This window comes from Pteronotus mesoamericanus, unplaced genomic scaffold (assembly GCF_021234165.1).
Source record: "Pteronotus mesoamericanus isolate MK-2021 breed Mesoamerican mustached bat unplaced genomic scaffold, CSHL_Meso_final contig_78, whole genome shotgun sequence".
In the NCBI taxonomy this organism is placed as follows: Eukaryota; Metazoa; Chordata; class Mammalia; order Chiroptera; family Mormoopidae; genus Pteronotus; species Pteronotus mesoamericanus.
The window spans coordinates 5,858,236-5,885,024 of NW_026555258.1; the positions used below are offsets into that span (position 1 = coordinate 5,858,236).

The following is a 26,789-nucleotide window of genomic DNA, read 5'->3' on the forward strand; positions in this document are numbered from 1 at the left end:
GGACCGTTCGGCGAACAGGGAAGGCCTTAGAACAGCCCCGACTCCAAGTGCTGCCTGTTGTTATTCGGCAAGGTCCTCCCCGCCAGGTCCTGTGGCCAGGACGCCTCAAGGTGGGCACTGCAGGGCGCTGTGGCATACAGTCAGCTGTTGACCCTGCTTTCCAGGCAGGGGATGGGCTTCGACTGCAGCACGTGGGGGACTCTGGTTAGACGCTGAGAGCCAAGGGGCCCTGTTCTTTGGGATCCGTAGGCAAAGGCCAACTGCGGCTTCCTAGACACAGTTAGAGGAGCTCGTAGCTTCTCTGGGGCCTGAGCAGGGTTGCCCAGCTCTAGGTGTGGTGCCGAGAGGGCAGAAGGAGGCAGCGGTCCCAGGAGGCACTGCCCAGTGTCTGCCCCTGGCCCTTAAATCCGAGGGACCAAACTGTACGCGGAGAGGGAAGGAGAGGTGGCCAAGCGTGGTGTCCAGAGCACAAACCGCACAGCCCTCGGCGTCTTAAGGTGGTTTGAGTCCCTGTTCTGCCAGCTTGCTGTGTCACCCAGGATGAGTCGCTAACCCTCTTGAGCTCCTTCCAGAAGTCCTTTAGAATCCAAAGGGCTCAAAGGAGACCGTCACAGGCATCTCTAGGTTCCCTCAAGTCTAGTCCAAACGCCGGCTTGGAATCCCAGAGTCCTGCTCCCGACTCCAGCTCCTCCTGTCTCCCCCCACGCAACGCGCCCTCCCTGCCGACTCTGCCTCCAGGTTCTTGAACCATCCCTTCGGCTTCCTCGCCCAACTGCCTGTGTCACATGCGCCCTGGACAGAGGGCAGGACAGCCCAATGGAAAATGTCTCAGGTTCTCAGGGACTCACGGAGGGTGCAGGGAGTCCCACTAAAGGCCAGTGTCACCCCCCCTCACTGCCTGCCTGCCGGACAGAGTAGCGCTCACCTGGGCAGAGCACACTGGGGTCCCCCTCGGCCCGGGAAGGCGGACGGCGCGGCTGGGCCCGTCTCTGGCACAAGCTGACTCCCCACCCAGTTCCTGCTGCTGAGAAGGGCTGGGCAGGCAGGCCCGCAGGTGCCAGGCGGCCCTTCCTGGGCACAGACTTTCCTGGCATCTGCTGGGCAAGAAGGCTGGGGGCGGGCCGGTGGGACAGGAAATGGTTCCTGGGAAAGGGTGAAGGTGTTTCTTACAGAATTTGTCCCCAGCCCTTAAACCCATTCCCCTTCTGGGCACTGTGGGGCAAAGGTCCAGGAAGCCATGGGCCCTGAGGGGCCAGGAGAGGGTTGATGGAGGGAGGCTGAGATGAGCCCAGGCCCCTGCCCCATCCTGCCCACGGAGCCCCCGCCCCCGCCCCAACAGGCCGGCGTGGCCCAGGCTGCGGTGTTTGCTTTTCCTGTCTCTACACTGACTCCATTCAGAGCGGCCTTTCTCCACCCCCAGCCAGTGGCCAGTGAGCCAGGGCACCAGGGGGAGAGATCACCACTCACCCCCCTTCACAGCCCCTCCTGTCACTCTGGGGACTGTTATCTTTAAGGGCTTCCTAGTTTTTCTTGGCGGGGGGGATGGTGGGGAACCACAGAAGGGGAGGACAGAAGCAGAGGGAGCCCACCCCAGAGGAGGAGAGGGACAGAGAGCAAGCAAACGGAGAAGGCGGGGGTGGGAGAAGAGGGCATGAAGTGAGGTGGGGAAAGCGAGAACAGTGGGGTGTAGAAGGGACTCGGGGAGAACAGGGCTGCTATTGGAGGAGGCCCCAGGCAGAGGTGGGCAGGGGACACGGGGCACAGCACGGGACCCACGGGGCAGATGCTGGCACCGGAGGCGGGGAGCGCCCTTCCGGGCTGGCCCAGGGCCCCCTCCGCCGCCCCACGCCTGGCTCTGTGCCATCGAAGCAGGCAGGGCCCGAGGTGGACCCCGAGGCTGGGGCCCCTGGCTCCCACCTGAACACCAGCCGCCTCCTCATCCCTGGGACAGGGGCCAGGCAGGGCCGTGACCTGGTCTGGGACCAGGGGGAGGAGGAGGGCGAAAAGTTTCCCCGAGTCAGAAGGCCATGGGGGAGGCATCTCAGGGGGTCCTGCTCTTTGCTCTCTCTGACTGTCACGTTGGTACATAAAGGGGGTAGAAAGGTCAGATGTGGCCTTTCAGGCCCGTGGGAAAAACTCTGCCCATTTCCCTAATCCATATTTATTGGTGTGAGACACTGGGGTGGGAGGAAGCCCCCCGCCCCCACCCACCATCCCAGGCAGGCCAGGTTAGCAGTAAGAACAGGCTCCATGTCACCCAAATCCTACTCTTTGTCTCCAGATTGGCTCCAGAGTCCTCTCCCTCCCCTCCTCCCCTTTGCTCCCCCCACCCCCCTTTGGGGTTGCCAAGCAACTGTGGAAGGGTAGCTGAAATATTTTCTTTATTACAAGCAAAAGCAAGACAGCATCGTGGCCCCTGGAGGGAAGCAGGGTGGGGGCTGGGGAGAGGACATCCTGCGCTCTGGGGGAATCTGGACGCCTTGGTGTGCCCGCCAGGCATGGCCAGTGGGGCGACGGGGCCTCAGGACCCAGGAGGAGGAGGAGGATGGCCCGGAGCGGTGGAGGCGGTGGCAGCGAGTGGGCGCACAGACCCTGGCCCCATGCACAGAATGCTCAAAGCAGCAGCAGTGCCAGGAGACCCAGGCCACAGCCCTTTGCCTGTCACCCTGCAGCGTGCATCCTGGGCCGAGTCGCTGCCCTTCTCTGGGCCTAAGTTTCCTCCTTAATAAAATGGGGATAATGGCATATACTGTCTCACTTAATGCTCACACGTACCCCAGGAGACATTTATTTTTCCCATTTTACTGCTTGGAAAGCTGAGTCTGAGAGACGCGACGTGATTTGCCTAGCAGGTAAGTGGCAGGGGTGAGATTCCTGAGCCCAAACACTTTTTTCAATAACAGGTTTATTGCGATGTCATTCACATACCATGCAGTTTGCCCATTTAAAATGGACAATTTAATGTTTTAGTATATCCACAGAGTTGTGCAACCATTGCCACGATCAATTTTTGAACATTTCCATCACCCCCCAAAGAAACTCTGTAGTCGTTAGCGTTCACTCATTTTCCCCAACTTTCCCTGCCTCCAGCCTTACAGGCAACCAGTAATCTGCTTTCTGCCTCTATAGAGTTCCCTATTCTGGATTTTTGGGGAAGGGAGAGAGAAGTAAAAGGAGAGAAACATTGATATGAGAGAGATACCTTGATCGTTGCCTCTCACACATCCCCAGTTGGGGACCAGGCCCACCGCCCAGGCATGTGCCCTGATCAAGAATCGAACCGGTGACCTTTCAGTTTGCAGGCCAGCACTCAATCCACTGAGCCACACCAGCCCAGGCACCATTCTGGATATTTTTATAAATGGAATCAATATGTCTGAGTCTCAACTCTTCCCTTCCAATGGCTTCAACCTCTCTGTGGTAATAGAGGGAGGTGTCAGCTGGTGGCATGGTTAAGGACGTAGGTTTGGCTGTCTAACACCTGGCTCTGTCGCTCAGTAGCTCCGTACCTGGGGGCGGTGGCTTCCTCTCTCCAAGCCTCGGGTCCCTGGTCTGCAAAATCAGGAGGGTAATGGCATTTCTGCCAAAGCAGTCATGATCTACCAAAGTGCCAGCCCAGCGCCCAGTGCTTACTTAGCACACGACATTGGTAACTGGGTTACACTTACCCACGCATCTGTCTGCCGTTTTATCCCTTCACCCAGGACTGTAATGAAAACCAGCACCTCCTAAGGGTGAGGCATTGTTCTAGGTGCTGCAGACACAGCAGTGAACAGGACCGGCTCCCTGTCCACACGGGGCCGACATCCCGGTGGACAGACAAGTAAAACAGCCAGTCGGTCAGGGGCTCTCAGCAAGCGCTGCCTGCAGCGAAGACAACAGCTCAGAATCCTGGGATAAAGCCGCCCAGGTGGGTGGAGGTGGCTGCTGCACTTTGAAAGGCTGCCCTGCCCTGCCCGCGCCTATCTCAGGGGGAGGAACATCTTTTATAAACTGAAACACGCTATGCAGGGCAGAGGGTTCTTAGGATCCTCTCTGAGTGAAGGCAGTCTGAGACTGGGGACATGCCAGATTGTCAATTTATTTCTTTAAAAAAATTATTTATTTGTTTATTTATTTTTAGAGAGGGGAGAGGTAGAAAGAGAGGGAGAGAAACATCGATATGAGAAACATCAACTGGATGCCTCTTACATGCGCCCAGATCAGGGATTGAACCTGCAACTGACCAGGAATCAAACGCCCAACCCACTGAGCCCGACTGGTCAGGGCTCTGTTCATTTCTGCAGGCAGACCCCTCAGCTGGTCGCCACGTAAGAGCACTGGCTACTCTTGGAGAACCCTCTCAGTACCCGCGGGGCAATGGGAGCCCAGAGCAGGCAGGCTGCCCCGGGGGTGTCCTGAGTAGAGGCGGAGGGCAGAGCTCTTTTCTGAATCACACTGCAAGGCCAGGCTTCAGGGAAACCTGGATGGCCAGGAACATCCCGGGACAGGGTCAGAAATGCCTGGCACATAGGTGCAGCCTGACTGACCTGCCACCACCCGGCTGCTCCCTGGGCACCTGTCTGCCGAGCTCTGGGCGTTGGGCCTGCCTCTGAAGCACAGAACCGAAGCCACAGTACGAAGGCAGCCCCCTTTCAGCCCCCTTCAATGAGCCCCACCCGCAGCAATGCCGCCGGCTCCACACCTGGAACCTCAGTGGGCGGGCTGCATCCGGGCACCCAGTTAAGTCTTCGTTCATCTTTCACTCAACTGTCTCATCATGTTTTTTCATTCACTTATCTGTCTGTTCATCTACCCATTCATGTAGCTATTACTCCAATAAGGCAGTCATTCGTTCATTCTTATTCATTGTTTCAGCGGACGTTTACTGAGCAGGTCCTTTGTGCTGGGCACAGTATTTGGTGAGATGCCAGTTCTGGGAGGAAGGACATGCTTAACCGGCAGTGTGGGCATGTTGGCTACCTTCTCTCTTGGGATCAGCGTTAAAAAGGGAGAATGGAGAGCACAGAGGCTCAGAACAGCTGAGCGCATGCAGGAACCTGAACATGTCTCCTCTGTGTGTGGGTGTACATAGCCATACAACTTTCCTGCAAGCAAAAAATGCAAGGTGCGTTTGCATCCTCTAGCACCACAGCTGCCTCTGGGGAGGCAGGACCAGCGTTAACGGGCCCATTTCACAGAGGCAGGAACTAAGAGCCAGTCCATCGGAATTCGCTTACCCTGGAAGCCCAAGGCCACATTGCCTCCTCCCGACGTTTTTCCCACAGCCTCCCTGTTGCGAGGAATCATGGATCTTCTGTAATCCCTGAAGAGCTGTGGTAATGCTTCAACTACAGGGTTGTCCTGCGGCTCTGCTTCTTGCATTAGGACTGGCTGGGTGCCTGCGCGTCTGCCTATCCACTGGATGGATACTTCTAGAGAGGCAGTATTAGACTGTCTTTCTCTTTCCTCTCCCCTTAGCTTCCAAACTACAGAGTGCACCTCAGGTGCTCACTAAATGTTACTCATTGCCATGTGACCTACCTGAGGCCACTAGGACTGTTGAGAACACAGTTTGGAACCCTGCTCTGCCATCACCTAAGTCCAGGCTTCCATCAGTTCTCACCTGCAAACCAGCAGTAGCTGAATAGGTCCCCTCAGGTCCAGCTTGCCCCAATTCCCCTCCCCCATTCCCCTCTCCGCCCTTCCCTAGACATCAGCCCTAGCAAACCTTTGCAAATGTAAATCTGAACTTGGCAGACCTTTAAGGATCCCCGCTGCGGTCAGGATAAGATCACAAAGGCTCCTAGTGTCCCATAGGGTTGGGCAGGGTCACCCCAGGTTTATCTCAAACTTCCTCCCTCTCTCTGTGCCCCAGCCATGCCAGATTTTTCTTCCCCAGGACTCCTCACGCTCTTTTTTGCTTGCCAGCTTTGCAGCGCTGTTCCCTCAGCCTGGAACAGGGTCAGCACCAGCGCCCCGCCCACCTTCACCTACCTCCCCACTGCCCAGGGCGGCTCCTCCGGCCCCGCCCTGCACCTGACCTGCCTCCCCTGTGCATCTCCTTTGGGGACTTCGGCTCACTGCTCAGTCCCCACTAGCACACAGCAGGCATTCTATAAGCATGTTTAATGACTAGTGGTAGAGTCTTTCTCGTCTCATTTTCCCTGAGGCTGCAGGTGAGGCAAATCAGCCCTTTCCTGCCCAGGACTGATGGCTTTCAAGGGCCCTGGCATTCCGCAGAGGCTGATGAGCCCCCTCCTGGGATGCAGCTGCCCCATGGGGCTTGAGAGCTCTGCCACCCTGCAGGGACCCACTGGCCATTCCCTTGAGGCTGAGTTCCTGTCAGGCCGGGGTGGGGCCGGGACAAGATTCTAGTTTATATGGAGACACTGGGTGTTCTGGGTTTGGAGTTGTTGGTTGTTTCTTTTTCTTTTTTCCCTGTTTTCTTTTTGGCGGGGGGGATGAGTCTGGAGTTTGAAGTGTGCATTTATGTCAGTCCGCTTCATTATCTGTGGAGTGAAAGCTGGGAAGCTGCAGGGTGCAGCAGGTTCCACAGCTTTGGGTTCCCACCGTGGCTCCTGCCAGCTGGAGACTAGGGACTAAACTGCCACCAATCTCAGCTTCTCCATCTGCAAAATGAGACTGATAATAGTACCTACTTCCCAGAGTTGTTGAGAGGAGTCAACACGCTACCACAACCTTTGAAGCGCACGGTGCTTGGCACATAAAGCACTTGTGGGTATTGCTACTATTACTTTCATCCGATGGATCGTTCCCAGGAGCGAGGACCCGGGTGTTAGCAGGACTCACTCTCTATAAAACACCCTCACTCCTAGTATTACTGCCCAGAAGCCGTATTTCTTCAGCTTTTGTAAGAAACTCCTAGAGGTTCCTGTGGTTCGTTTTTAAGTCATCAACGGATATTCAAGGATTGATTGGAGAGCACCATACTAGGTCCTGGAGGCACAGTGATCAGTAGGACCCACTTCCTGTCCCAGTGAGAATACACACGCGGTAACGACAATTCAGTAGGGGCACGTGGCAAGGCAGCCCACAGTTGTGAGGAGACGCTGGGGGCCTGGGGAACCCTGGGGCCGAGGGAGCGCAGGACGTGTGGGAAGAACGGCCACACACCCACAGTGTGACATTCACTGGGAAGGCCAGGCTGAGCTCTGCGGGAGAGAAGCTGGGCTCGCATTGCCCCAGGAGACTGAGAGCCTCCTCCTGGCAGAGGTGGGGGTGGGGAGCACCTCTGAGCTAGGCAGGGCCCCTGCCCTGCTGGACTGGCGGGCCGTCCAGTGAAAGAGACAAGACAGCATCGCTAGACTCCACGCCCCTCTCCCACCCGCTCCCCACCCCGTAACCCCTGCTAGAGCTGAGGTACCTAAGAGCCTACAGGAGGTGTCCTGGGAATCAAGCCCTCCTCCTTGGTCCCTGCTGTCTGCAGATTCCTAGGGGAGGTGTGGTCACTGGGGACGGCAGCTACGGCCTGGGGGTCGGGACTGCATCCCCTCCCTTACGCTTCAGCAAAGCTTTTTAAGGGGGTGACCCTCTGACCTCCAAACTGTTCCCCTTCACCCCCCAGCTAGAAGCCCCTGGGGCAGGAGCTTCATTCAGGAAGGAGGGCCCCAGACGCCTCAGTTTAGATGCAGATAGGAAGCCAGGAGTCCCCTGGGAACGCGAGCGAAGCTCAGCCAAGGCCAGGAGCCTGAGTCAGGTCCATGGGAGTGCAGGGCCGAGATGCGGGTGCCTGGCCCAGGAGAAGGGAGGGGGCGATGGGCAAAGGGTTCAGCGGAGGGAGCAGGCGGGACACTGGGAGTCTAGGACGCAGGGTGGGGGTAGGAGGGCGAGGGGTCCGGCCAGTGCAGGGGGGGCGCCCCCGGGGAGGGGCACGCTATGTCTTTAAGAGCTGCCTGAGCGCAGGTTGCAGCTGCCTGGCCGGCCCGGGAGACAGCGGAGATTCATTACCCGCCGACACAATGACCATTGATGGCCCCGTGGCGTTATTCAAATCCAGTACCAATTGCAGCCGAGCCCCTTTCTCCGCGCCAGGCCCGTATTGTTGGAGCGGCCCACTAAAAGCCCGCCCCGGCCCCGAGCCGCCAGAGGCGCCCGCTGGGGTTCAGCCCTGCGCCTCGCCAGCCCGCCGGCTCCCAGCCCGGCTCACCGGGCACGGCAGGTGACCCGGCGGTGCATTCCAGCGCTCCCTGCCGCGCCCCGGCCACCGCCACCACTACTACAGGCGCCCCAGCCAAGATTCAGCCACAGGGAAGCGGAGAGCACCGGAGCCGGTGCGTGCGCGGGGACAGCGGGGGCGGGGACCCACGAGTCCAGCAGTCCGGACCTGGGCTCGGAAATGCCACCCGGCCTCGGGCCCCTGCTTTCCGGATTCCTGGCGAGCCCGGGAAGCCCAGGCTGGGGGCGGGGAGAGGGGTCGGGGTTCCCCAGGCCTGATGGTGGAGACTCCCCCGACCTTGGGCTGCGCAGAGAGCCAACGCGGCTTACTTTGGGGACCCCGGGCTGTGACTGAAGGAGACACGCGCAGGGGTGACGGGGATTCCCCAAGCAGGGTCGGGACCCGCGTGTTTGCTCCTCCGGCTTACCGCGGTATGGGCCGCAACCGCTGGGCATCTGCGAGGTGGTTTGTCGTGCAGCTCCGGGGAACTCCTGGTCCCTTGCTTTTAAGGAGCGAAGGGGCACCCCGCAGGAGACCGGGGCCCTGAACTCAGGGGCTTCGCCACTGATTGTCCAAACGCAATTCTTGTACGAGTCTGCGGCCAACCGAGAATTGTGGCTGGACATCTGTGGCTGAGCTCCGGGCGCAGCAGGGCGGGAGCCGCAGGGACCCAGCTCACGAAGGCGAGACCCCTCACTCGGAGCGGCGGCTGGCTGGCCCCCACGCCAGGATCGCAGCTGGCCCGGCCCACAAACGAGACACGCCGGTCCCTGCCACCAGCGTCGCCATCCTCATCCTTATCGGCATCCTCCTTCTTCTCTGCGGGCGACCACTCCCGGCCGAGGGGGTCCTCCAGTTGATCGCGTCGTTTCCCCTTTTTCAAATTTCGGCCGAAGCGAAGCTGGCACGCGGCAGCAGGGCCCAAAAGCGGTCCCAGGAGCCCGCCCTCGGGCGAGCCGCAGGAAGTCGGGAGCGAAAGAAGATGCCGGCAGAAAGCGCTGGCTCACTCATTTTGAATTGGTTCTCACCTATCCCCCCACCAGTAACCCTGCCACAAAAAAGCCAAAGCCGACCCCTAAATTCCCTTTAAACTGACCCCGTCAGCCAGCCCTTCTAGAGGGACGGATGGGCAGAGCCTCCGCCAGCCGCTGCCACCGGAGTCGGAGAAGCGTGGGGAATGATGCGATCCAGCGGGGCAAGCGCCTCGGCTTTGGAAACCGAACTTGGATAAACGAATCCTTTTCATTAAAGACAAATCTCCGGAGATAGTGGGACTTATTCGTTTATTTCCTCACAAGCTGGGGGTCAGGCGGTGCCTGGGGGGAAGGCGCAGTCGGGCATGGCTGGGGCTGAGGTCAGGTCACCTGTCCCTGACCCCTCTCAGACTCGGGGCTGAAAATGACCTGAGATGCCGTGGACCGTGGCTTGGCGCTGGCACCCCTTGCTGCCTTGGAGAATGTGGTTTTCCCACCGCGTCCTTCTGCCCTACTGCTCAGTAGTCATTGGGGTGCAGTGAGGAAGGGATATCCCGTATCTACCCCCCTTGCCCCAGTACAGGTGAGAAAGAAATCCCCCGGCCCAGATTCCAGGACTTGGAGTCCAGGGTGGGACAACGGGCCACTTCAGCGGGGCTGGAGGCAGAGAGAAATGTCCAGGTTAGAGGGGTGAGGACAGGCTGCAGGGGGCCATTTCAAGTCCTCTGCTCTGCTCCCTACCATGGGGACCTGACCTCAGCTCCTACTGCCAGCTGGTCAAACAGCATCTCTCGACAGCATTTTGGATTCCAACAAGGGCCTTAATTTGCACCCAGACCAACTCCTACCAATAACTCCAACATGGCTGCCTCCACCCACAGGCACCCAGAAGGCCTCCACCTGCAGGGTGCTGGAGAGCACACCAGCCAGGGTGTGGCCGGCCCTTGCGCCTTGAGAATGACAGGCGCGCACCCCCTACCCCTTAGCACACTACTGGGACAACCCCACTGGCATTTCATCCCCACAGCGTGAGGGAAATTCCACCTTCGATTACTGATATTCAGTGAAAAGCAATGTTTTGGGCAGGATGATGTTAATGCCCTATTTTTTTTTTCCCGAGGTCTCCCTCCAGCAAACAAAGCTTTTCTCCAGGTCATGGGAAGGAGGGGCGCGGCAGTCTTATCTATGTCACCCCCGTTGTGGGTTCTGGGGCTGCTGGCTGCAGCTGGTGGGACAAAGCCTGGCCTCGGACAGACGTGTGAGGAAGTGTGTGTCCTGGGCCCAGACTGCTCAGCAGCAGAGACAGGCTCTGCCAGCCCCTTCCCCAGACGCCCAGTCACACCTCCCCCTCCCGGACGGGCTGGGCAGGTTGGGTGTCAACTCCTGCCCTCTTTCTGGGTGAAGGGCGTCTCTGAAAGCTCTGGGTGGAGGCAGGGAGAGTGGACCAGAGACCATGGCTGAGGGGTGTGGGTGCCACTGGCTTCTAGGGATAAGGCTCCAGGCAAGGCTAGTAAACCACCTAGTCTTTTATTGCCCAAGGCCAGCTGTTGCAGGCACTGAGGCCCCAAGACTTCCAGAAGGGAAGGAGGGAGGAGGGTGAACCACGCTGCCTGCCTAGGGGCTGCCTGCCCCAATCCTGCTTCCTGCAGGAGGTAGGAAGGGAGATAAAGTCTACATTTGTGATGTCAGCATCACCCCCGTTTTCGGATACTATAATTTATCAGTTGTTGAGTAGGAAACTGAGGCACACTGACTGCCCCCCAACCCCCGGCCACTCTTTGACAGTCCAAGGTTAAGCCTGCTCCTTCCTCTCCAGAATGAGTGCAGGCAGCCTTGTGCTGGGGGAAGGTCTCAGGAGCCCATCTGGTGGCCTGTGGGGGGGGGAGGGGGAAGGCCAGCCAGGGTCAAGGGCTGGGGGTGGGGGGAGCAGGAGGAGGGGTGTGGTTGGAAGAGCAGCTGCTGGGTGGGGGGGAGGGGGTCAGCACTGAATAGGGGACCCCAGCTGGGGTTCCATAATGACATCGGTGGGGGACAGAGCCCTCTACTGTCCATATGGGGAAACTGAGGCGGGGTCTCCTCCAATGTTTGAGGAGGGAGGGGCCTCCCATCAGCTCTTGAGGACCATTCATCTTTCCCACGAAGACACTGTGACCTGGAGCTGAAGCGCCTTGTAAGTGGTCACTCAACGTGTAGACTGAGACATAGAAATGAAGGCAACTGGGTCACCTGGCTCCAGAGCCCCCTCTACTCTCGACAAACCAGAGGGGCACCCCCCACCTCAGCTGCTGGGAGAGGGAGTGCTGGGCTCTGGCGCCTGCCTGCCTGCCTGCCTCCCTGCCCGCCCGCCCCTGCTCACGTGCTGGGGAAAGGCTCATTTTAGCACCTGGCCTCTTTTCCCTGCCTGGAGGGAGCTCAGGGGACGGAGCAGGGAAGAAAGCAGCCAAGGGGGACAGGGAGCTCTGGAAGCAGGGCCCAAGGGGACGTCTGGTTGCTTTTCCCACCCCAAGGCGGGCCGGGGCACAGAGAGGGGCCCTTAGCCTCCGTGCAGCGTGGATATGAAGAGGACGCTGTCCTGGTCCTGAAGCTGGTAGTCCAGCTCCCCCTGGTCCAGGAGAGAAAAGAGGAGGTTTTTCCAGTTTCACCCCCAAGTGTTGGGGGAGGGGCGCACCTGGCTGCTTTGGGAGAGAGAGACTCTACCAGAGAACCAGGCCCCTGTACTTTAACTTGCAAATGCCGGGGATGAAGGACAGCTCACCCCTTCCCCACCCGCCCGCGTTTCCTCCTCCCTCGGGATGGACAGCAGGCCTGAGCAGCCTCAGCATGGAGGCTGGAGTGGGACAGAGGATTCTTCAGTCACCCCGTTGGGGCCTCAGGAGAAGCCCAAGGCTTTTCAACTCAAGCAGAGAGGGGAGGGGTGTCCCAGGTACTGACCAGCAGTTCCCAGTCGGCATCGTTAATCAGCACCAGAATTCCTGGCCGCCTGTGGGAAAGAGGCGGTGAGTAGCAGGTAGTGAGGGCAGGGGGCAGTCAGCAGCAAGGGCGGAGAGGCTGGGACATCTGGGCTGCAGGAGAGTGAGACAAGTCTTTCCTCCTGAGGTTCCAATTAAATATGTCCCAGAAGTGGAGGTGGCAGTCTGAATCTAAAGGAAACCTGGTCCAACAGCCACTGTCTTGGGGCCAGGTGGAAACTCCAGCACCACCTCCCGGACCTCAGGCAGGTCATTTTGTTTCTCTGAGCACCAGCTTCCTGCATGGAACATGGGCCAGTTACAGGGCCTGCCTCACAAGGCCTGTGTGAGGGCGAACCGGGATGACGAGCGAGGTGCCTGCTTGCCAGAGTGTGAGGTGGCTCCCGCCGGTAGCAGAGCGTTTTCCCAAGGGCCGACCTCAGCTCTTCCAGATCAGGGAAGGCCGACGTGGCTCCAGGCAGCTAAAGGCCACGAGCAGCCCTGCTCGGTGGAAGGCAGGGCAGGCTGGCACCTCGGCCCGGCTCCGCTGTCAGTGGCCCAGTGAGCACTGCTGTCCTTGGGGGTGGCCTCCGTGACTGCGGAACCATGACCTGAGCCAGGGTCCGGGGGGCAGCCTTAGCCCCCAGGACCTGCCGGTGACCTCTGTCTCAGGGCAGATGAACAAGTCCCACAAGGGTCCTGCCCGCCGTTTTCACACATTAGGCCGGCCTTGTTGTACAAGTAAAGTGACTTCTTGCACATAGAGCCTGGCTCCTTGCTGAGGAGGCTGAACTGGGCCTGGGACAGGTAAAGAAGCTGTGGGCTGAGGACAGGGGTGTCTCCCGCGAGCACAAAGTGTGTATGTGTGTGCGCACAGTGACTCCCTGGAATCCCAGGCCTCTGCTGTCCAATGTGGCAGGGGTCCCCAACCCCAGGGGTGCAGACAGGTACCGGCCCGAGGCCTGTCAGGAACCGGGCTGCACAGCAGGAGGCGAACTGGCCAGCCTTTGCTGGAACTACGGCCTGAGTTCCACCTCCTGCCCCCACCCTGATCCATGGAGAAATCATCTTTTGGGAGACTGGTCCCTGGTGCCAGAAAAGTTGGGGACCGCAGCAATATGGTATCTGTTAGCCATATTTAAATTTAAATTACCACTAAGTGAAACTGAATGTTTAGTTCTTCATTCACACTAGCCATGTTTCCAGGGCTCAACAGCCTCACGTGCCCAGCAGCTACCATATGGACAGCACAGACGCAGAACCCTTCCATCATTGCAGAAAGTTCCAGGCTGTCAAGGAATGAAAGGGACCTCGGGCAGCATCTTGCCCTTAGTGCTTTTGAACAGAGAGTGTAGCTGAGACCCAAAGAAGTAACTTGCCTAAGGTTCCACAGCAAGTTTGTGGCAACCAGAAAGAGGAATCTGAGTTTCTTGAGCATTTTACCAGTCGCCTGACCTGGGTGTTTAAAAAATTCCCAATGATCCAGCGTGGTAACAAGAAAACTGAAAGCTCTTTCTTCGGAGCTCAGGAGATGATAAAGGAGACCACAGGGCATGGGGAAGGCTGTGGCTGCACACGGGGACAGCGGCTCCACCTGCTCGCCCTCCGCCCGCCCCCCTCAGGGAAGGGAAGGGGGACTCACACGCTGTCTCCCTGGATGAACAGCTCTGGCCGCTCTTTCAGCAAATTCTTCTTGATCCAGACAAGGAGGTTCCGGATGTCCCCTGGAGAGGAAGGCACAGAACAAACTGCTGTGAAACCCTGATCACTCCTGACCCCCAGAGCCCCGCCTGCACCAGGAGGACGTGCACATGCGGCTCAGGGGGCCTCTTTCAGACCAAGCTGTCATGGCCCCTAACTCTGGGGACTCCAGGTGAGGAAGTAGGTTAGCAAGGGTGGTGACCTGCTAGGAGGGTCTTCAGAGAAAGTGTCACCCTACACTACTGAAGGCCTGGGAAGGCAATGGGGACTCCAGGCAGATAGGAAATGCCGTCACATCTGGAGGGGTTTAGTGACAGACCCTATCTCCAGTCCTGGAAGACGGCCTGAAACTGCCAGGCAGGATTCTGAGAGGCCCCTGAAGAGCCCCGTCTACCTTTCCCTCTGCACCCAGTCCCAGGGCGGGAGGGTTCCTGCTCTTGGAGGGGTCTGCATACATTTCCCTTTGTGAAGGAAGAAAAACAATCACTGAGCTGATAACATCAGTTAATTTCCTCCAGCAGAGGGAAAGCTGGATCCTTCACCAGCCAGAGCTGACAAATCTCCACCCCATGAGCCCCGCCTACCCTGGGGCTGTGGGGCACCACCCTGAAGGGGCAAGAGGTTCAGGGTTGAAGGGCCTCTCCTGCTCCCCTGGACACTGATACCTGCCACTTTGTGGGTGTGGGACAGCCACCGGGCTCTCTGTGGAGGCTTGGGGCCACCCACCCCCAGGGCCACCTCTCCTTTCCTAGGAGCAGGGTCCCAGGGCATAGCACACCGACATCTGGCTCAATGAACTCCTCCAATGCTGTGGCTCTCAAGGAGGCGCCCCTTCTCTCCCCGAGGTGACCAGAGGACAGAAGGCCCCGGGGACTAGTTTCTGGGAAGCCATCAGGGAAGCTGGGACTAGCAACCCCCGCCCGTCAGTGTCTCAGGCACAGCTGGGCAAGGGCCCACGCAGTGCCTTGGTTTCGCCACCCGGAGTCAGGGTCCTGCCAGTAGGTGAGAGGAAGGCAGTTGAGCCAAGAGAGCACTCGTTCTTCCCGGCCCAGGCACAGCAGCGTGTCACGTGCACAGGACCAGCCGTGGACAGGGCTGTAAGACACTCCCAGAGGCCTGCATACCACCCTCCTGGAAGGCAGGCAGGCTGCACCCTGGATGGAATGGCTCCCTCTGCTCTACGCCAGCTTCATTGGGTCATATGCCAGAAGAGAACAGGGCCATGGGCAAGTGTCTGTGGACAGAGGCGCCCCCTTTCCGTTTTAATTCCTACTTTTAAACAGAGCAGATTGGAATCCTCGTGGTCCCTGGAGTGGCCAGGGCACAGGGCGTGCTGCCTCCCGAGAGCTGCAGTCCATTTGGACTCTGGGCCGCGCTCCTCCTGAGGCCTGGGTTTCAAAGGGTCCCCTTTGGCCTCCATCTTGGCGCTGTCTGGTGGGCCGCCAGCCCATACATCTTGTGGCCGCTCGATAGAGCCGCCAGAGTCTGACACATCCATCAGCCGGCCCTGGCGGGCCGGGCTCTGCCTGTGTGTGCAGAGGCACTGAGAGGGACTGGGCAGTGCCTGGCCTGAGGGCCACCAGCTGCACCTCCCCAGCCCTGGCCACCCTGTACAGAGCCAGACCCAGCTGCGTTAGAGGAGGGGCTTCTATTCCACTCTGGATAGGCTGGGGGTGGGGTGGCTAGTGGTCATGTTGGGGTCATCCGAGAGATGGCACCATCGTGGAGTCCCGGGGGGCGGGCTGGGGGCGAGGTTGCTGCCTTCGCTGGCTCATTTATCATGATGCTCCTCTTTGCTGAGGTCATTCCCTCCCTCCTCTGCATGCCCCCCCGCCCTGCCCACATTCTCGATAACCTGTTACCATGGTGAGGCCACCACATCACCATTCTTATTGTTCCCCATGCCTGGATTTGGGGGTGGGGAGAGATGGGACTCATGGCAGGCGGCAAGGGCTCCTAGGCCTGGCCTGAAACACACCCCCAGGGACGTCTTGCTGGGCTTGCTGAGGCCCAGACAATATGCAAATGGCCTCCAAGCCAGATGGTCGGCTTCCAAAGGCACCCAGGGGAGGAGGAAGGTTAAGCAGAGTCAGAGGCTGGTGGCTTGAGGATGGCTCTGGGGAGTGTCACTTTCACCTTGCCCCATGTCCTCCTGTCCTCCTGCCTCCCCACCACCACAGAGGGCTGTTTTCTTCCTGGGGTCCCATGCGGTCGCTCATAAGATAAATATTTACTGAGCAACTACTATGTGCCAGGTGCTAGGGAAATGGCGGTGAGCAAGAGACACAGAGGCCACCCTCGTGGAGCTGACAGGCCAGCAGGGGAGCTGGATATTATGTATTTAATTAGTTGTGATACACGTTATTTCCTTTGTGTGGGATCGGAAAAAGCTTCTTGGAGGATGTTAACATTGACGCTGAGACCTGAAGGATGAATAAGGTAGGATGGGGGAGCATTCTGGGCAGAAGGGAGAACATACGGGAAGACTTGAGGCAGGAAGGAATCAGCAGGTTCAAGGTAACAGAACAGAGAAGGCAAGGAGACTGGTATGAACAGCAGCGGGGGCCAGGTCCTACGGGGCATGTGTGGGCCTTGAGAAGGGGCCTGCTCCGGAAGAGACGTTACCTGCCATCCCATTCCCCAGGGGTATTCACCAAATCTCCAAATCTGTGCTCGGAGGGCGCAGAACCCACGCTGCAGGCTGTGCTCATGTTTCTCTGCCCTGAAGTACGTACCAAGATCCAGCTCCAATGCACAGCGTCGCCAGTGCTGGAGTGAGCTCTGAGGCCCCAGCACTGGCCACTGCACACAGCAGAGCCTCGTGCATGGCACCTCCACCCCGCCACATCCTAGTGTTAGGAAGACATTCCAGCCCTTCCTTAGGTAAGGCATTCCATGAGCCTCAGCTTTCTTCTTTGCAAAATGGAACCAGTAAGAATGTCTCATAGGGCGGCTGTGAGAGTCTAATAAGATGATTCATATAAAGCTCTTGGCACTGTGCCCGATGTATCAACGCTGTAACTTGTCTATGCTCCAGAGGAAGAACCTGTACCTTCTGCCCTCTCTTGATGCCCTGAGCTTCCACACTCTGCCCGGGGGCCCGGCACCCTATGCTTAGACCGCTTTGGAGAGCAGGGTACCACCAGTCAACCATCAATCAGACAGTGCTGAGACTGGCTGGGGTTTCTGTGGGATTCACTTCCTTTCCATCAGAAGCTGGAGAGGGACTGGGAGTGTTGAGGGGGCCCCAGACACTGGCCTTCCCTCCATTTTATTGATTGATGACTGGATTTGTGTAAGAGTTCATTTGAACCAAACTGATGACATTTGCCAGGGAGCAAAATCCCAAACCCTCCTTTCACTCCATCTGAGATGATCAAGACCCTTCCAATGCAGGCGGAACAACCCAGCTGGAAGGAATCGCATTCTGAGGCTGAGGCTGCTGGAGGCCAGGCTGCCCCTGGGCATGCAGCCCTGGGGGGGGGGGGCACTCTGGCACAAGGTGTCCAGAGCAGGAAGCCTTGGGACCTGGCCACGGGGGAAAAGCAAGTGATGGGAGCTGCTTGCCACTCTGGTGGAGAGTCAGGGGTTTGGTGTCTGGAGCCAGGAGCTGGGCGCTAGATGGCCTTGGGTAGGAAGTTGCTTCACCTTTCTAAGTCTCGGGGTCGTCCTCTGATGAATGGGGATAAAAACCCAACCACCAAAGGGTTGCTGTGAGGATTCAGGCATAATGCTAGCAGCAGGCCCACCCAGCACAGCTCAAATACACAGGACAAACGCACGCTTGTCCAGTGACTTAGGGCTCCTTATCCCCTGGGCAGCCAGAACCTAGAGCTGCTGGCAACGGGGCACCGCGCATGCCCCTGGGAGAGAACCTAAAAAGGCTCCCACCAGAAGCCCTCACCCCAGTGGACTTGTCCTTGTCTGGGAACACCGGCCACCCACGGTGGCAGGGCCCCCCAACAGTGTCAATCCTAGTTTCTCAGGCTGAAAGAGCAACCTCAAGGTCTTGTCTGACTCCAAATCCTGGCTGCGACAGACTCTTGCCCAGCCTCTCTTTGAACGCTCCAGGGGAAGCTTTTCTTTCAACCACAAACCTATCTTCCTGTCGTTCTCACCAAGCCTGGTTATCCCCTGGGGACCTCGCCAACAAACGTGGCCCCTCTTCCTCAAGCCTGCCCTGCAGATTTGGGAGGGATGGATCCCGCATCCCCTGAGTCTTCCCTTCCAGAGGCTAAACCACTCCAGTCCCCACCAAGTCTACCAGGCTCCAAGACAAGGCTCTTCTGGGAGCCCACCCCAGGCCTTAGTTGAAAGGGAGAAGAAAGAGCTGGGATGGGGGGAGTAAAAGAGAAGAGAGGGTAGAGGGAACATCAGAGAGTCTATTTACAAGTGAATGGGGGTAAGAATGGAGCAGTTTGTGGGCTAAACTGGCCTCAGAAGGAGGTTTACAGATGTGCGGAGGGACGCTCCTCATTGTTTAATTAAGCAGAAAGTGGATCTTTTCAAAAGCAATTTTGCACAGGGACTGGGAGGGGTGGGGGGGAGTGGAAGGCGGTGGGGAGGGGATCAGCAAACAGGCCCCAGAGCAAAGAAAGGAACAGCTGGCCCCAGAGAGGCTGTGAAACGCATGCTAAGCAGTTTAAAGCGCCGGGAGCTCCCTCCAGCCCCTGCCCTCCCGCGTCAGCCACCCTTTAGCACAATGGCGGGGCAGGGGGAGAGGGGCAGGGGAAGGTGAGGCAGACCTGCTTCCTCCCGGGGGCCAGGGCAGGCAATGCCCGTGCTGGGGCAGGCTGTCCCCTCAAGTTCTGGGTTTGCTCCAGGCCACTGACCGTGCAGGGGCTGGAAGCCTTAAGACAGAGGAATTCTTGAAGCATAAGTATAACAGCAAGTCCCCAGGGGCCACAATGCCCGAAGCTGGTGGGTGCCTTCCAACCCCAGACAGTACAACCAGGGACACGGCTTGCTCCATGGAAATGGCTATTAAAATGTCCTCCTAAGGGACAACTTCTCCCTGGATCAGAACTGTATACTTGATTTGAAAGCAACATTTCCAAACTGTAGATGTCACACAGATACCAGCTCAACGATATATGAAATCTAGACCCACCTCCCATTTTACAGATGGAAAAACAGAGGCTCATGAAAAGAAGTGACTTGCTATTGTGCGTGGCCAGGACTCCTCTCCTGCAGTCTCGCCCCCTTTTGGCCTTGCCCATCCTCTACTCCCAAATTGGCTGGGTTGGATGCTCTCCCCTGGCCCAAGACCCAGGGCCCTGGAGTCCCCTTGTTTGTCATACTTGTCACAATCCATAATCTTATGGCTGCTGTTTTCTCTGCTGGAGTCTCCAGGACCTACTTGGCCAAGGGCAGCCCGTGGGCTGGGAAGGCTGCCAGACAACCGATCTGGGCACGGGCTTGGGGGAAGAGTAAGGCTCTCCTAGTGGCAACTGTTGGGCTCCCGTGTGCCAGGGTAAGGCCTGGCAGCTGCCAACCAGCCATGCGGCTGTGATGTGACCCAGGCCTCTGGGCACAGCAGGGCAAAAATGGGGACCAGAGGCACAGTCACAGCCAAGAGCCCAAAGACTGGGCGAAAAGGCCATTTCAGCTTCCCTCCCCTCCTTCCTTTCTTTCATCCCAGAGCGGGGAAGTGGCCCCCACCTGCGCTGCGAGCAGCAGATGAAGGGTGAGGGATCACAAACCTGGCCAGCCCACCCTCCCTGCCCGAGTAACTCTGGGCAGGTCACTCTCTTCTCCCTCTCTCAGGTGTGGTTTCCTTGACAATAGATATATCTACTGGGGTCACTATGAAAATCAAAATAAGCAGCTGTTGAAAGCATGAGCATTAATGAATAGAAGTGTAAAAACTGGGAAGCACATTGCAAGTGTGAGATGGTATGTGACTCAGGGAGCCTCTTGGGATAAATGAGGATGAGTTAGTGGCACCATGCGAGGACTTTGGAGTCCCTGAAGTTCGGATCTGAATCCCAGCTCTGCCACTTAAATAACTGTATGACTCGGAGTAAGGCCCTTGACACCTGTGTTGGATCTCAACTCTTTAAAATGAAGCCACAGCTACCGCCTAGGAATTTGTGACAATTATTTGCGCAACCAACTGGGGCTTTGCCTATCATGCCAAACTCAGCCTGTGCCCCTTAAGACACTGGACTTCTTTCAGTCCCTTGACCACGAGGGCTAGCTCCTTTGCTTGGAGCAGGTCCCAGGCACCTCTGTTGTCCCCGCCTTTTGCCGGGCTGGCCCCGTTTCATCCTTCAAACTTAGCCTCCAGGTCACCTCTTTAAAGAGGCCTTCCCTGACCCCATTGTCTAATTCTAAGCACCCTTTTGTCCTCACTCCGGTGACAACCACTTGCACAGTTATACACACATGTGCTCACTTATTGCCTGGCTCCACTTCCATTGCACCGTGAGCTCCATGAGGGTAAGAACTGTGTCTGTTTCACTCAGCACCGAACACCCAGCAACCAGTACAGGACCTGGCACAAAGGAGGCACTGAAAAATATATGTGCCAACTATAGGAAATAATAAAGCACTGACTTCCATACCTGGCATTTGGTAAGCATTCAGCCAAAGAATGAATGAAAACGGCTGGAATTATTAAACTCGAGGACGATTGTGCTACGCAAATGCAGGAGGAAATGAATCATAGTCTGTGATATTTTAATCACTTCCCAATCAGGGCTTTAAGGCTGAATCTTTTTTTTTTTTAATCCTCGCCCAAGGACATTTTTGTTTCATTGCTTTTAGAGAGGGAGGGAGAGAAACATCAATGGGTTGCCTCACATATGTGCCTGGACCAGGGGTCACACACACCTCTGCCCAAACTAGAGATCAAACCCACAACCTAGGTATGTGCCCTGACCGGGAATCAAACCAGCAACCTTTTGGTTACGAGACAATGCTCCAACCATCTGAGCCACACTGGTCAGGACAAGGCGCAGTCTGAGACTTCTTCTGAGGGTCCCTGTTCCCCCTGAAGCTGCAAAGCCATCTGTCAAATTAAGAGTCACCTATATCATCCTGGCTCTTCCCCCACCAAGGACACACAATCCCACAATCCTGACATTTATGACATTTAACCCCAGCCTCATGCCACCACCAGCTGAAGGGGAGCAGTGCCCTGTTCCTTGGCGAGTGTCCCCCAGCCTCTGAATGTGATACACAGACCTACCCTGTGCCATCGCCCTCCAACCTGAGGGAGGGCCAGACACGGCCTTGGCAACCAGCGAGTTTGGGCAGTAACTGTGTGATTCCTGGCAGATGCCTATCTAGTTCTAGAAGAATCCTGTCTAACCTCACCGTTTTCTACTGCCCGCCTCCAGGAACCTCATCCCCCTGCCTCCTCATTGCCTCTTCTCCCCTGACGCATCTCAGCCCGAGGTGGGCTGGGCTCTCCGTCCTGAGGGTCCTGAGCACTGCTCTCCGACCAGGATCACTGCTAGGAACGCAGCGCACCTCCACAGTGGTGACACCAGCCCGCTTCTCCGCTGCACTGGTATTTACCCAGCAGGACCGTGTCACACCCCGCGCTTTGAAGGCACAAGCTGGCTTTCACTCACGGCTGTCTCCCCAGTGCCTGGCACACGGTCTGCCACACAGGAAGCGTCAGCGTAAGTTTGTTAAACAAAGATGGACACGTATTTGAAAGGACAAATGAAAAAAGCCCACTCTCTCCCTTAGTCAGCCTCCCCCCTCCAACCTCCTTTCCGGCTGGGTCTTCTCTTCTTATCTAATTCTCTCCCCATAACGTGAGCCCATGCGCACTGTCCCATTCTCAGAGAAGGCTATCGCCTTCACGAGAACATCTCTCTGCCATCTAATAATGATGCAGATGCTCTTTATAGCAACGCTGAGAGAGGGATTACCATGCCCACTTCACAGGTAAAAACACTAAGGCTAAGAGGGGTGAGGTCGCTGGCCTAAGGTTCTAGGGGGATTCACGCTCAGGTCTGCCTGAATGTTACAGAGCCCACATTCCTAAAGACTAAGGTTCGCTACCACCCCCTGCCAAGCTGGCTGGTCCCTGGGAGGCTCAGGAAGGGTGCTCTGGCGATCTCTCTTCCTGCCTCCCTTGGGCCAGGGCAATCCCACCCACTCACACTTGACCGGGGTTGAGTGATCCCTGCAGACCCCTGTCCGGCGCAGCCCAAGGGGGGGATCAGACAGCCTGTACTCACAGGGCTCCTCCTGTCCTGGCAAGGTGATCTGGTGTTTCTTTACGCCATCGAACAGGAGCTCCGCGCCACCTCTGCAAAGGAGGACCAGAAAAAGACAGCCTGGTAAGTAAGCTCCTGCAAACACCTAGCCGAGACTGAAAACTGAGGAGGGAGCTGGCAGAAGAAGCCCAAGAGGTGCTGAAATCCAAGATTTAGGAACCCCGCAGGTACCAGCGACTGAGTCTTAACTGTGACTTCTTGATGTGGTAAAGTAGGATATAAGTCATTTTCCCCAGTAACCAAGTATCCGAATTTGTAGACTCTTGTTTTCACTCCTCTGCTTTCTCAAGAGGCCACTTAGCATACAGGTTCAGGTTTGGTGCTGCTGGCCTCGAGAGGGGACTAGCCTCCACCTCTGCCTGACACCTAGACCGTGCGCATGTGACTCCGTGCTCTCAAGCCTTAGTCTTTCCATCTACAAAAATGTCAAGAAGCTACCATGAAGCACCCTGGGGACCCTGTATGTGTTGAGGGGTTTCCTCTGGCCAGGTGAGAGTTTGAAATGTCCTTGTTTGTGCCAACCACTGCTGGTCTGCTGGGCACCCCACAGTGCTGGAAGGAAAGAGACTCCACCATGCTTAGCAATTTACAAGACCGTTCTTCATCTCATTTCATCCTCAGGACGTCCAGGGGAAGGTGGGAGGGAAGCAGACATTACTAGCTCCATCCGATGGAGAAGTAAGACTTGAAGAGGTTAAGTGACTTGTCTAGGGTCACAGAGGCCATGGCTGAACTAGGCTTTGAATTCTAACTGGTTTCTGCTCAGCCTCAGCAGCCTTGGCAGGAAAGAAACTAAGACTCTCCTAGGTCAGAAAGCCCCCTGAGGGTAGAGTTTGGTTCACTTGTGTGCCAGCACCTGGACCAACCAAGGCTGCTTCAGCAGAGGTGCTCGGAGCCAAGTCCAGAAGCCAGGACTTATCACGTGGACACCAGGCCTCTTCCAGCGGCCCACACCACTCTTCCCTCTCGGCCTCCTGCTTCCATCTCAGACCTCGCATGGACCCTGACTGAGAAGGCCTTAACAGGCTTTTGATGGGTGCAAGGCCTCCCGCCCCACTACCCTTTCCCAACTTCAGAGAACAGGGATGTCCTGAGACAGTCCACTGGGAGGCAAAGGCAAGGCAAGCATTGTCATGGGGGAAACATGGGGCGACTGTCATCCAAACAAGGTCATGCTTTGTTGATGCAGAAACGTGGAGGGGGAGAGGAGGCCCATCTGTGGCCGCGCGCAGGGCCATTTCAGCTGCGAGCCTCACAGAGCCTCCATTTATCCCCTTCCAAGAGCCTCCTTCTCTCCTGGGTGGGGGTTGGCACATGCAGCAGCTGGGGTGGGGGAGGGCCACAGGCAAGGGGCTCAGGAGTTGGGGGTCAGAGAACAGGGGCGGGAGCTGGAGGCACAGGGTCCCAGGCAAACCACCAAGAATGGCCAAACCTGGTGGTACCAGGCTCAGAGGCTGAGGCTGTTTTTCCCTTCCCAATTGGATGAAGGGAGGACACGCAGGTGACCTGGCTCAGAGAGTGACCTGTCACCACTGGGTTCACTAGCCCCCCAAGAGAGGGGTTTCAGCATCTCTGGAGAGGAGTAAGGTGTACACATCACAGCCTCCGCAGTGCTGCAGGGAGGCAGGGAAGGGACCTGTCTTGGCCCAGAAGAGAACCAAAACTAGACTCTTATGTCTGACAAGGTTTGCTCTTCAAAGTCAACTACAGAGTTACATCGTAAGACACCTCATCTTCCCTCTACTCCTCAGTTCTTGGTGGGAATGTTTCTTGGTACCAGTGACTGGTATAGACGTTCCCAAAATTGCCTTCACTTGTTATGTAGCTTATCATCTTATGTTTTTAAATTTTTGTTTTTTTATTTCCTCTTGACCTGATAGAATGTAAGCTCTGCCTAAAACAGGGCCCAGCACACAGCAGGCACTCAATGTGCCATGAGTGAAAATGCCCACTTCTCCCACTTTTTCTCTAACTTCTATGGCACTCCCTCCCTTTGCCAATACCTCCCAGGCTCAGCAAGGAGGAAAAGGGGCAAGAAGTAGGGAATCTCACATCTGCACTGTAGGGACAAAACACATCTGTACTACAAACTCTGAAATCCTGTGTGACCTGAGAACATGCTCTGCTACAGATGGGTCAGGAGATAAGACAAAGGAGGGCAGAGCAGGTCACTGATAAGAGTAAGAAAGGTACATGTGGTCTTCTGAAGGACCTGTCAGAGCGGGTGGGGCTGGAAGGGCATCTGCTCTGAGAGGCCAAGTCCTCACCCAGACCCTTCAAGGATCAGGGGACAAAAGGTAAAGAATAATGGACAAGGTGGCTTCTTTGCAAATCTGTTCAGGTTCAGAGTGAATGGTGAAGGGAGTCTGCTAAGAGACCTGGGAAATGAAAGACAGGCCAGGGGCAAAACACGTGCATCAAGAAAAGCACAGAGAGAGAGGAGTCTGTGTCTGGTGTGCATCTTGGGCATTTCTGATTCCTGAGAAGCTGTGCTTCTCATGGGACACTGTGGATGGAGCTGTTAGAAGCTGTGGACGGAGGTGTTAGGAGGTGGGTACATGGGTGGAGGAACGTTGTCCTTCCTCGCTGGAGCTCACTGTTGCTCTTAGGAGTAAGGGAGGCTGAGGCCAGAGATGGTCAGGGCAGAAAAGGGGTCACTGAGCTTGCCTGTGGCCCTGGAGGGCAAGGAGACTATCTTCCTCACATGAATTCCCTTCCCTACCGTTGCTGCCAGGCAGAAGACATTTCTGATGTACAAAATGCTGTATCTGACTCAGTTAGATTGAAAAGTTCGCTGTAGATGAACCTTAACATTGGCAGTCTGCAGCCTTTCCATTTCAGCTCTGCTGAGGCCTGTCAAAGCAGTGGGGATCCTCCAAGAACCTCCAGGCTATGGGGGCCATGCTGGGACAGGGGTCAGTGAAGAAAACAGTCAGGAGGGCAAACCAGTCTGGTTCTAATTAAAGTTAATTAAAATGCACTTAACATTCATGAGACTGCCCCCTTCTAAGGGACAGAAACGCTAAACACTGGGGAACACGGACAGAGTTCCATTTATCTTTGTATCCTCAGTGTCTGGCTCACTGCCTGGCACATGGTAGGCACTTAATAAATGACTGGTGAATAAACTACCCAATGACGGGAAAGCATAAAAGAAACTGGAGGCATCTAATGTAAGAAAAGGCATTTAGGGACAGAGGTTTTAGAGTTCCCATTCCAGACTTTTCCTTTCACATAAGCCTTGGCTTGTTTATCTACACACACACACACACACACACACACACACAACGCCCCCCCCCCCCCCCCCGCTTCCATATGACTCTGGAAATTACACCACCTATCTCTTAGAAGATTCTTTTTCTTCTAAGCTCTGCAGCTTTTCTCAGCTCCGAAATCATATGTAAGAGAAGAAAATAGTGGCTTGAGGAGACATTGTCCCTGATCTGTGTTCCTTCAGTTACTGGTACGTGTGCCCCAATTCCTGCACTTTTCATCTGTGCTCACTTTACTGTCAGGGTTCGTCTCCTTCCCTGCGCTATCTTATCCCTGTTATCTCCACGACCACAGGAGGCATTCAACAAATTTACTGATGTTCTAAAACGGGGTCAGGTCTGTTTAACACCCCCAAATCGTGCGGAAAAGAAGAAAGGAGTCTTTCTTGGCCGCACATCCCAAGAGAAACAAGGCTTCAAGAATCTTGTAAGTAGACTTGCTGGCAGAAGGAAAGAATGGAGGAGTTGAAGGTGGTCCTTCTCGGTTCGAGGAGCTCGGGTGCCAGACTCACAGGCCTCGTCCAAAACAGGAGTGGCAAAGAAGGTAGGGAAGCCGCCTGCTAATCATTATGACTTTTGAGTCCGACAAGGCACAGGGCACCGAGGAGTGCCCAGACCGTACTTCCACACCCGGGCGTGCGCCTCTATTCCCGGACATACGGCCTCGTCACCACAGGAGACCGAGCCCCTCAGACCCTTCGAGGCGGATGGCGTAACTCAAAAAAGGGGCCGGAAACCTCGCAGATTAGGTCGCGACAGACCCCAAGACAGAGGGAGAGGAGTTGCGGGCCCTAAGACTTCAGTTCATCCCCACGGCGCCCCGAACTCTGTGACTCACCCGAACTCCACTTCCACTGACAAGGGCGCTGCCATGTTGAGGAAGCCGAGCTCGCGGGGAACTCCCCTCAACTTCCGGTGCGCCCGCCCACTTCCGGTCACCGCAGGCGGAAGAGGCGGAGCTCTCGTTCTCAGCTATTGGAGATGGGCCGGGAGTGGGTTTCAGAGAAGGAAAGGTCGCAGGTACTGTTGGGGGCCTGCTGTGGGGGGGGAATGTGGAGTTGGTCCCCCTCTGTCATTTAGAAGCAGGGCTGAGACCAGACCACCAGGACGGGCAGTAACCGGTACGAGCCACAGGTAGGCGGAGGAGAGCCGCAGCATCTTTGAGCAGTGAGTGCGAGCCACTTTACTGTTTATCTTGAATTAGTTACAAACTCTTTCAGTCCGCACGCCGCTTAGGCGAACCCATCCACCCCTTTGAATAAATAACCCCCAAATCTTTATTTCCAGCTCAGAAATCTCTCTCCTGAGCTATCGACTCGCTATCCAGCCACTCCCTTCGCTGTCGACTTCGAGTTAACTCATTCTACGGATACTGTACGTCCTCCGTAGGCAAGACATCTTGGTGGGTGCCGTGGTGAATGGGGTGGACATAGTTCCTGCCGTAGGGCACTCACAGTCTAGTGGGAGGAACTAACTCAGACCAAATAAACATATCAGCC

General features: G+C 56.6%; 1 protein-coding gene across 1 annotated transcript; it reads right to left on the reverse strand.

Moving 5' to 3' along the window:
- Positions 1-11,493: 11,493 nt before the first annotated feature.
- Positions 11,494-26,189, reverse strand: URM1 (ubiquitin related modifier 1). The gene is made up of 5 exons (XM_054584301.1): positions 26,129-26,189; positions 21,980-22,050; positions 13,723-13,804; positions 12,064-12,112; positions 11,494-11,734 (listed from the first exon to the last, which is right to left on the reverse strand). Exons 1-5 carry the CDS (start codon positions 26,161-26,163, stop codon positions 11,666-11,668), a joined length of 306 nt encoding a protein of 101 aa, XP_054440276.1. The 5' UTR covers positions 26,164-26,189; the 3' UTR covers positions 11,494-11,665.
- Between the last annotated feature and the right edge of the window lie 600 nt (positions 26,190-26,789).

Excerpts from the sequence above, each read along its gene's own strand:
- URM1 (XM_054584301.1), bottom strand. The coding sequence starts at position 26,163 with ATGGCAGCGCCCTTGTCAGTGGAAGTGGAGTTCGG. Across the intron at positions 22,051-26,128 it reads TCAGTGGAAGTGGAGTTCGG|AGGTGGCGCGGAGCTCCTGT; the intron begins GTGAGTCACAGA and ends CCTCCTTTGCAG. Across the intron at positions 11,735-12,063 it reads ATGCCGACTGGGAACTGCTG|GGGGAGCTGGACTACCAGCT; the intron begins GTCAGTACCTGG and ends CTCCTGGACCAG.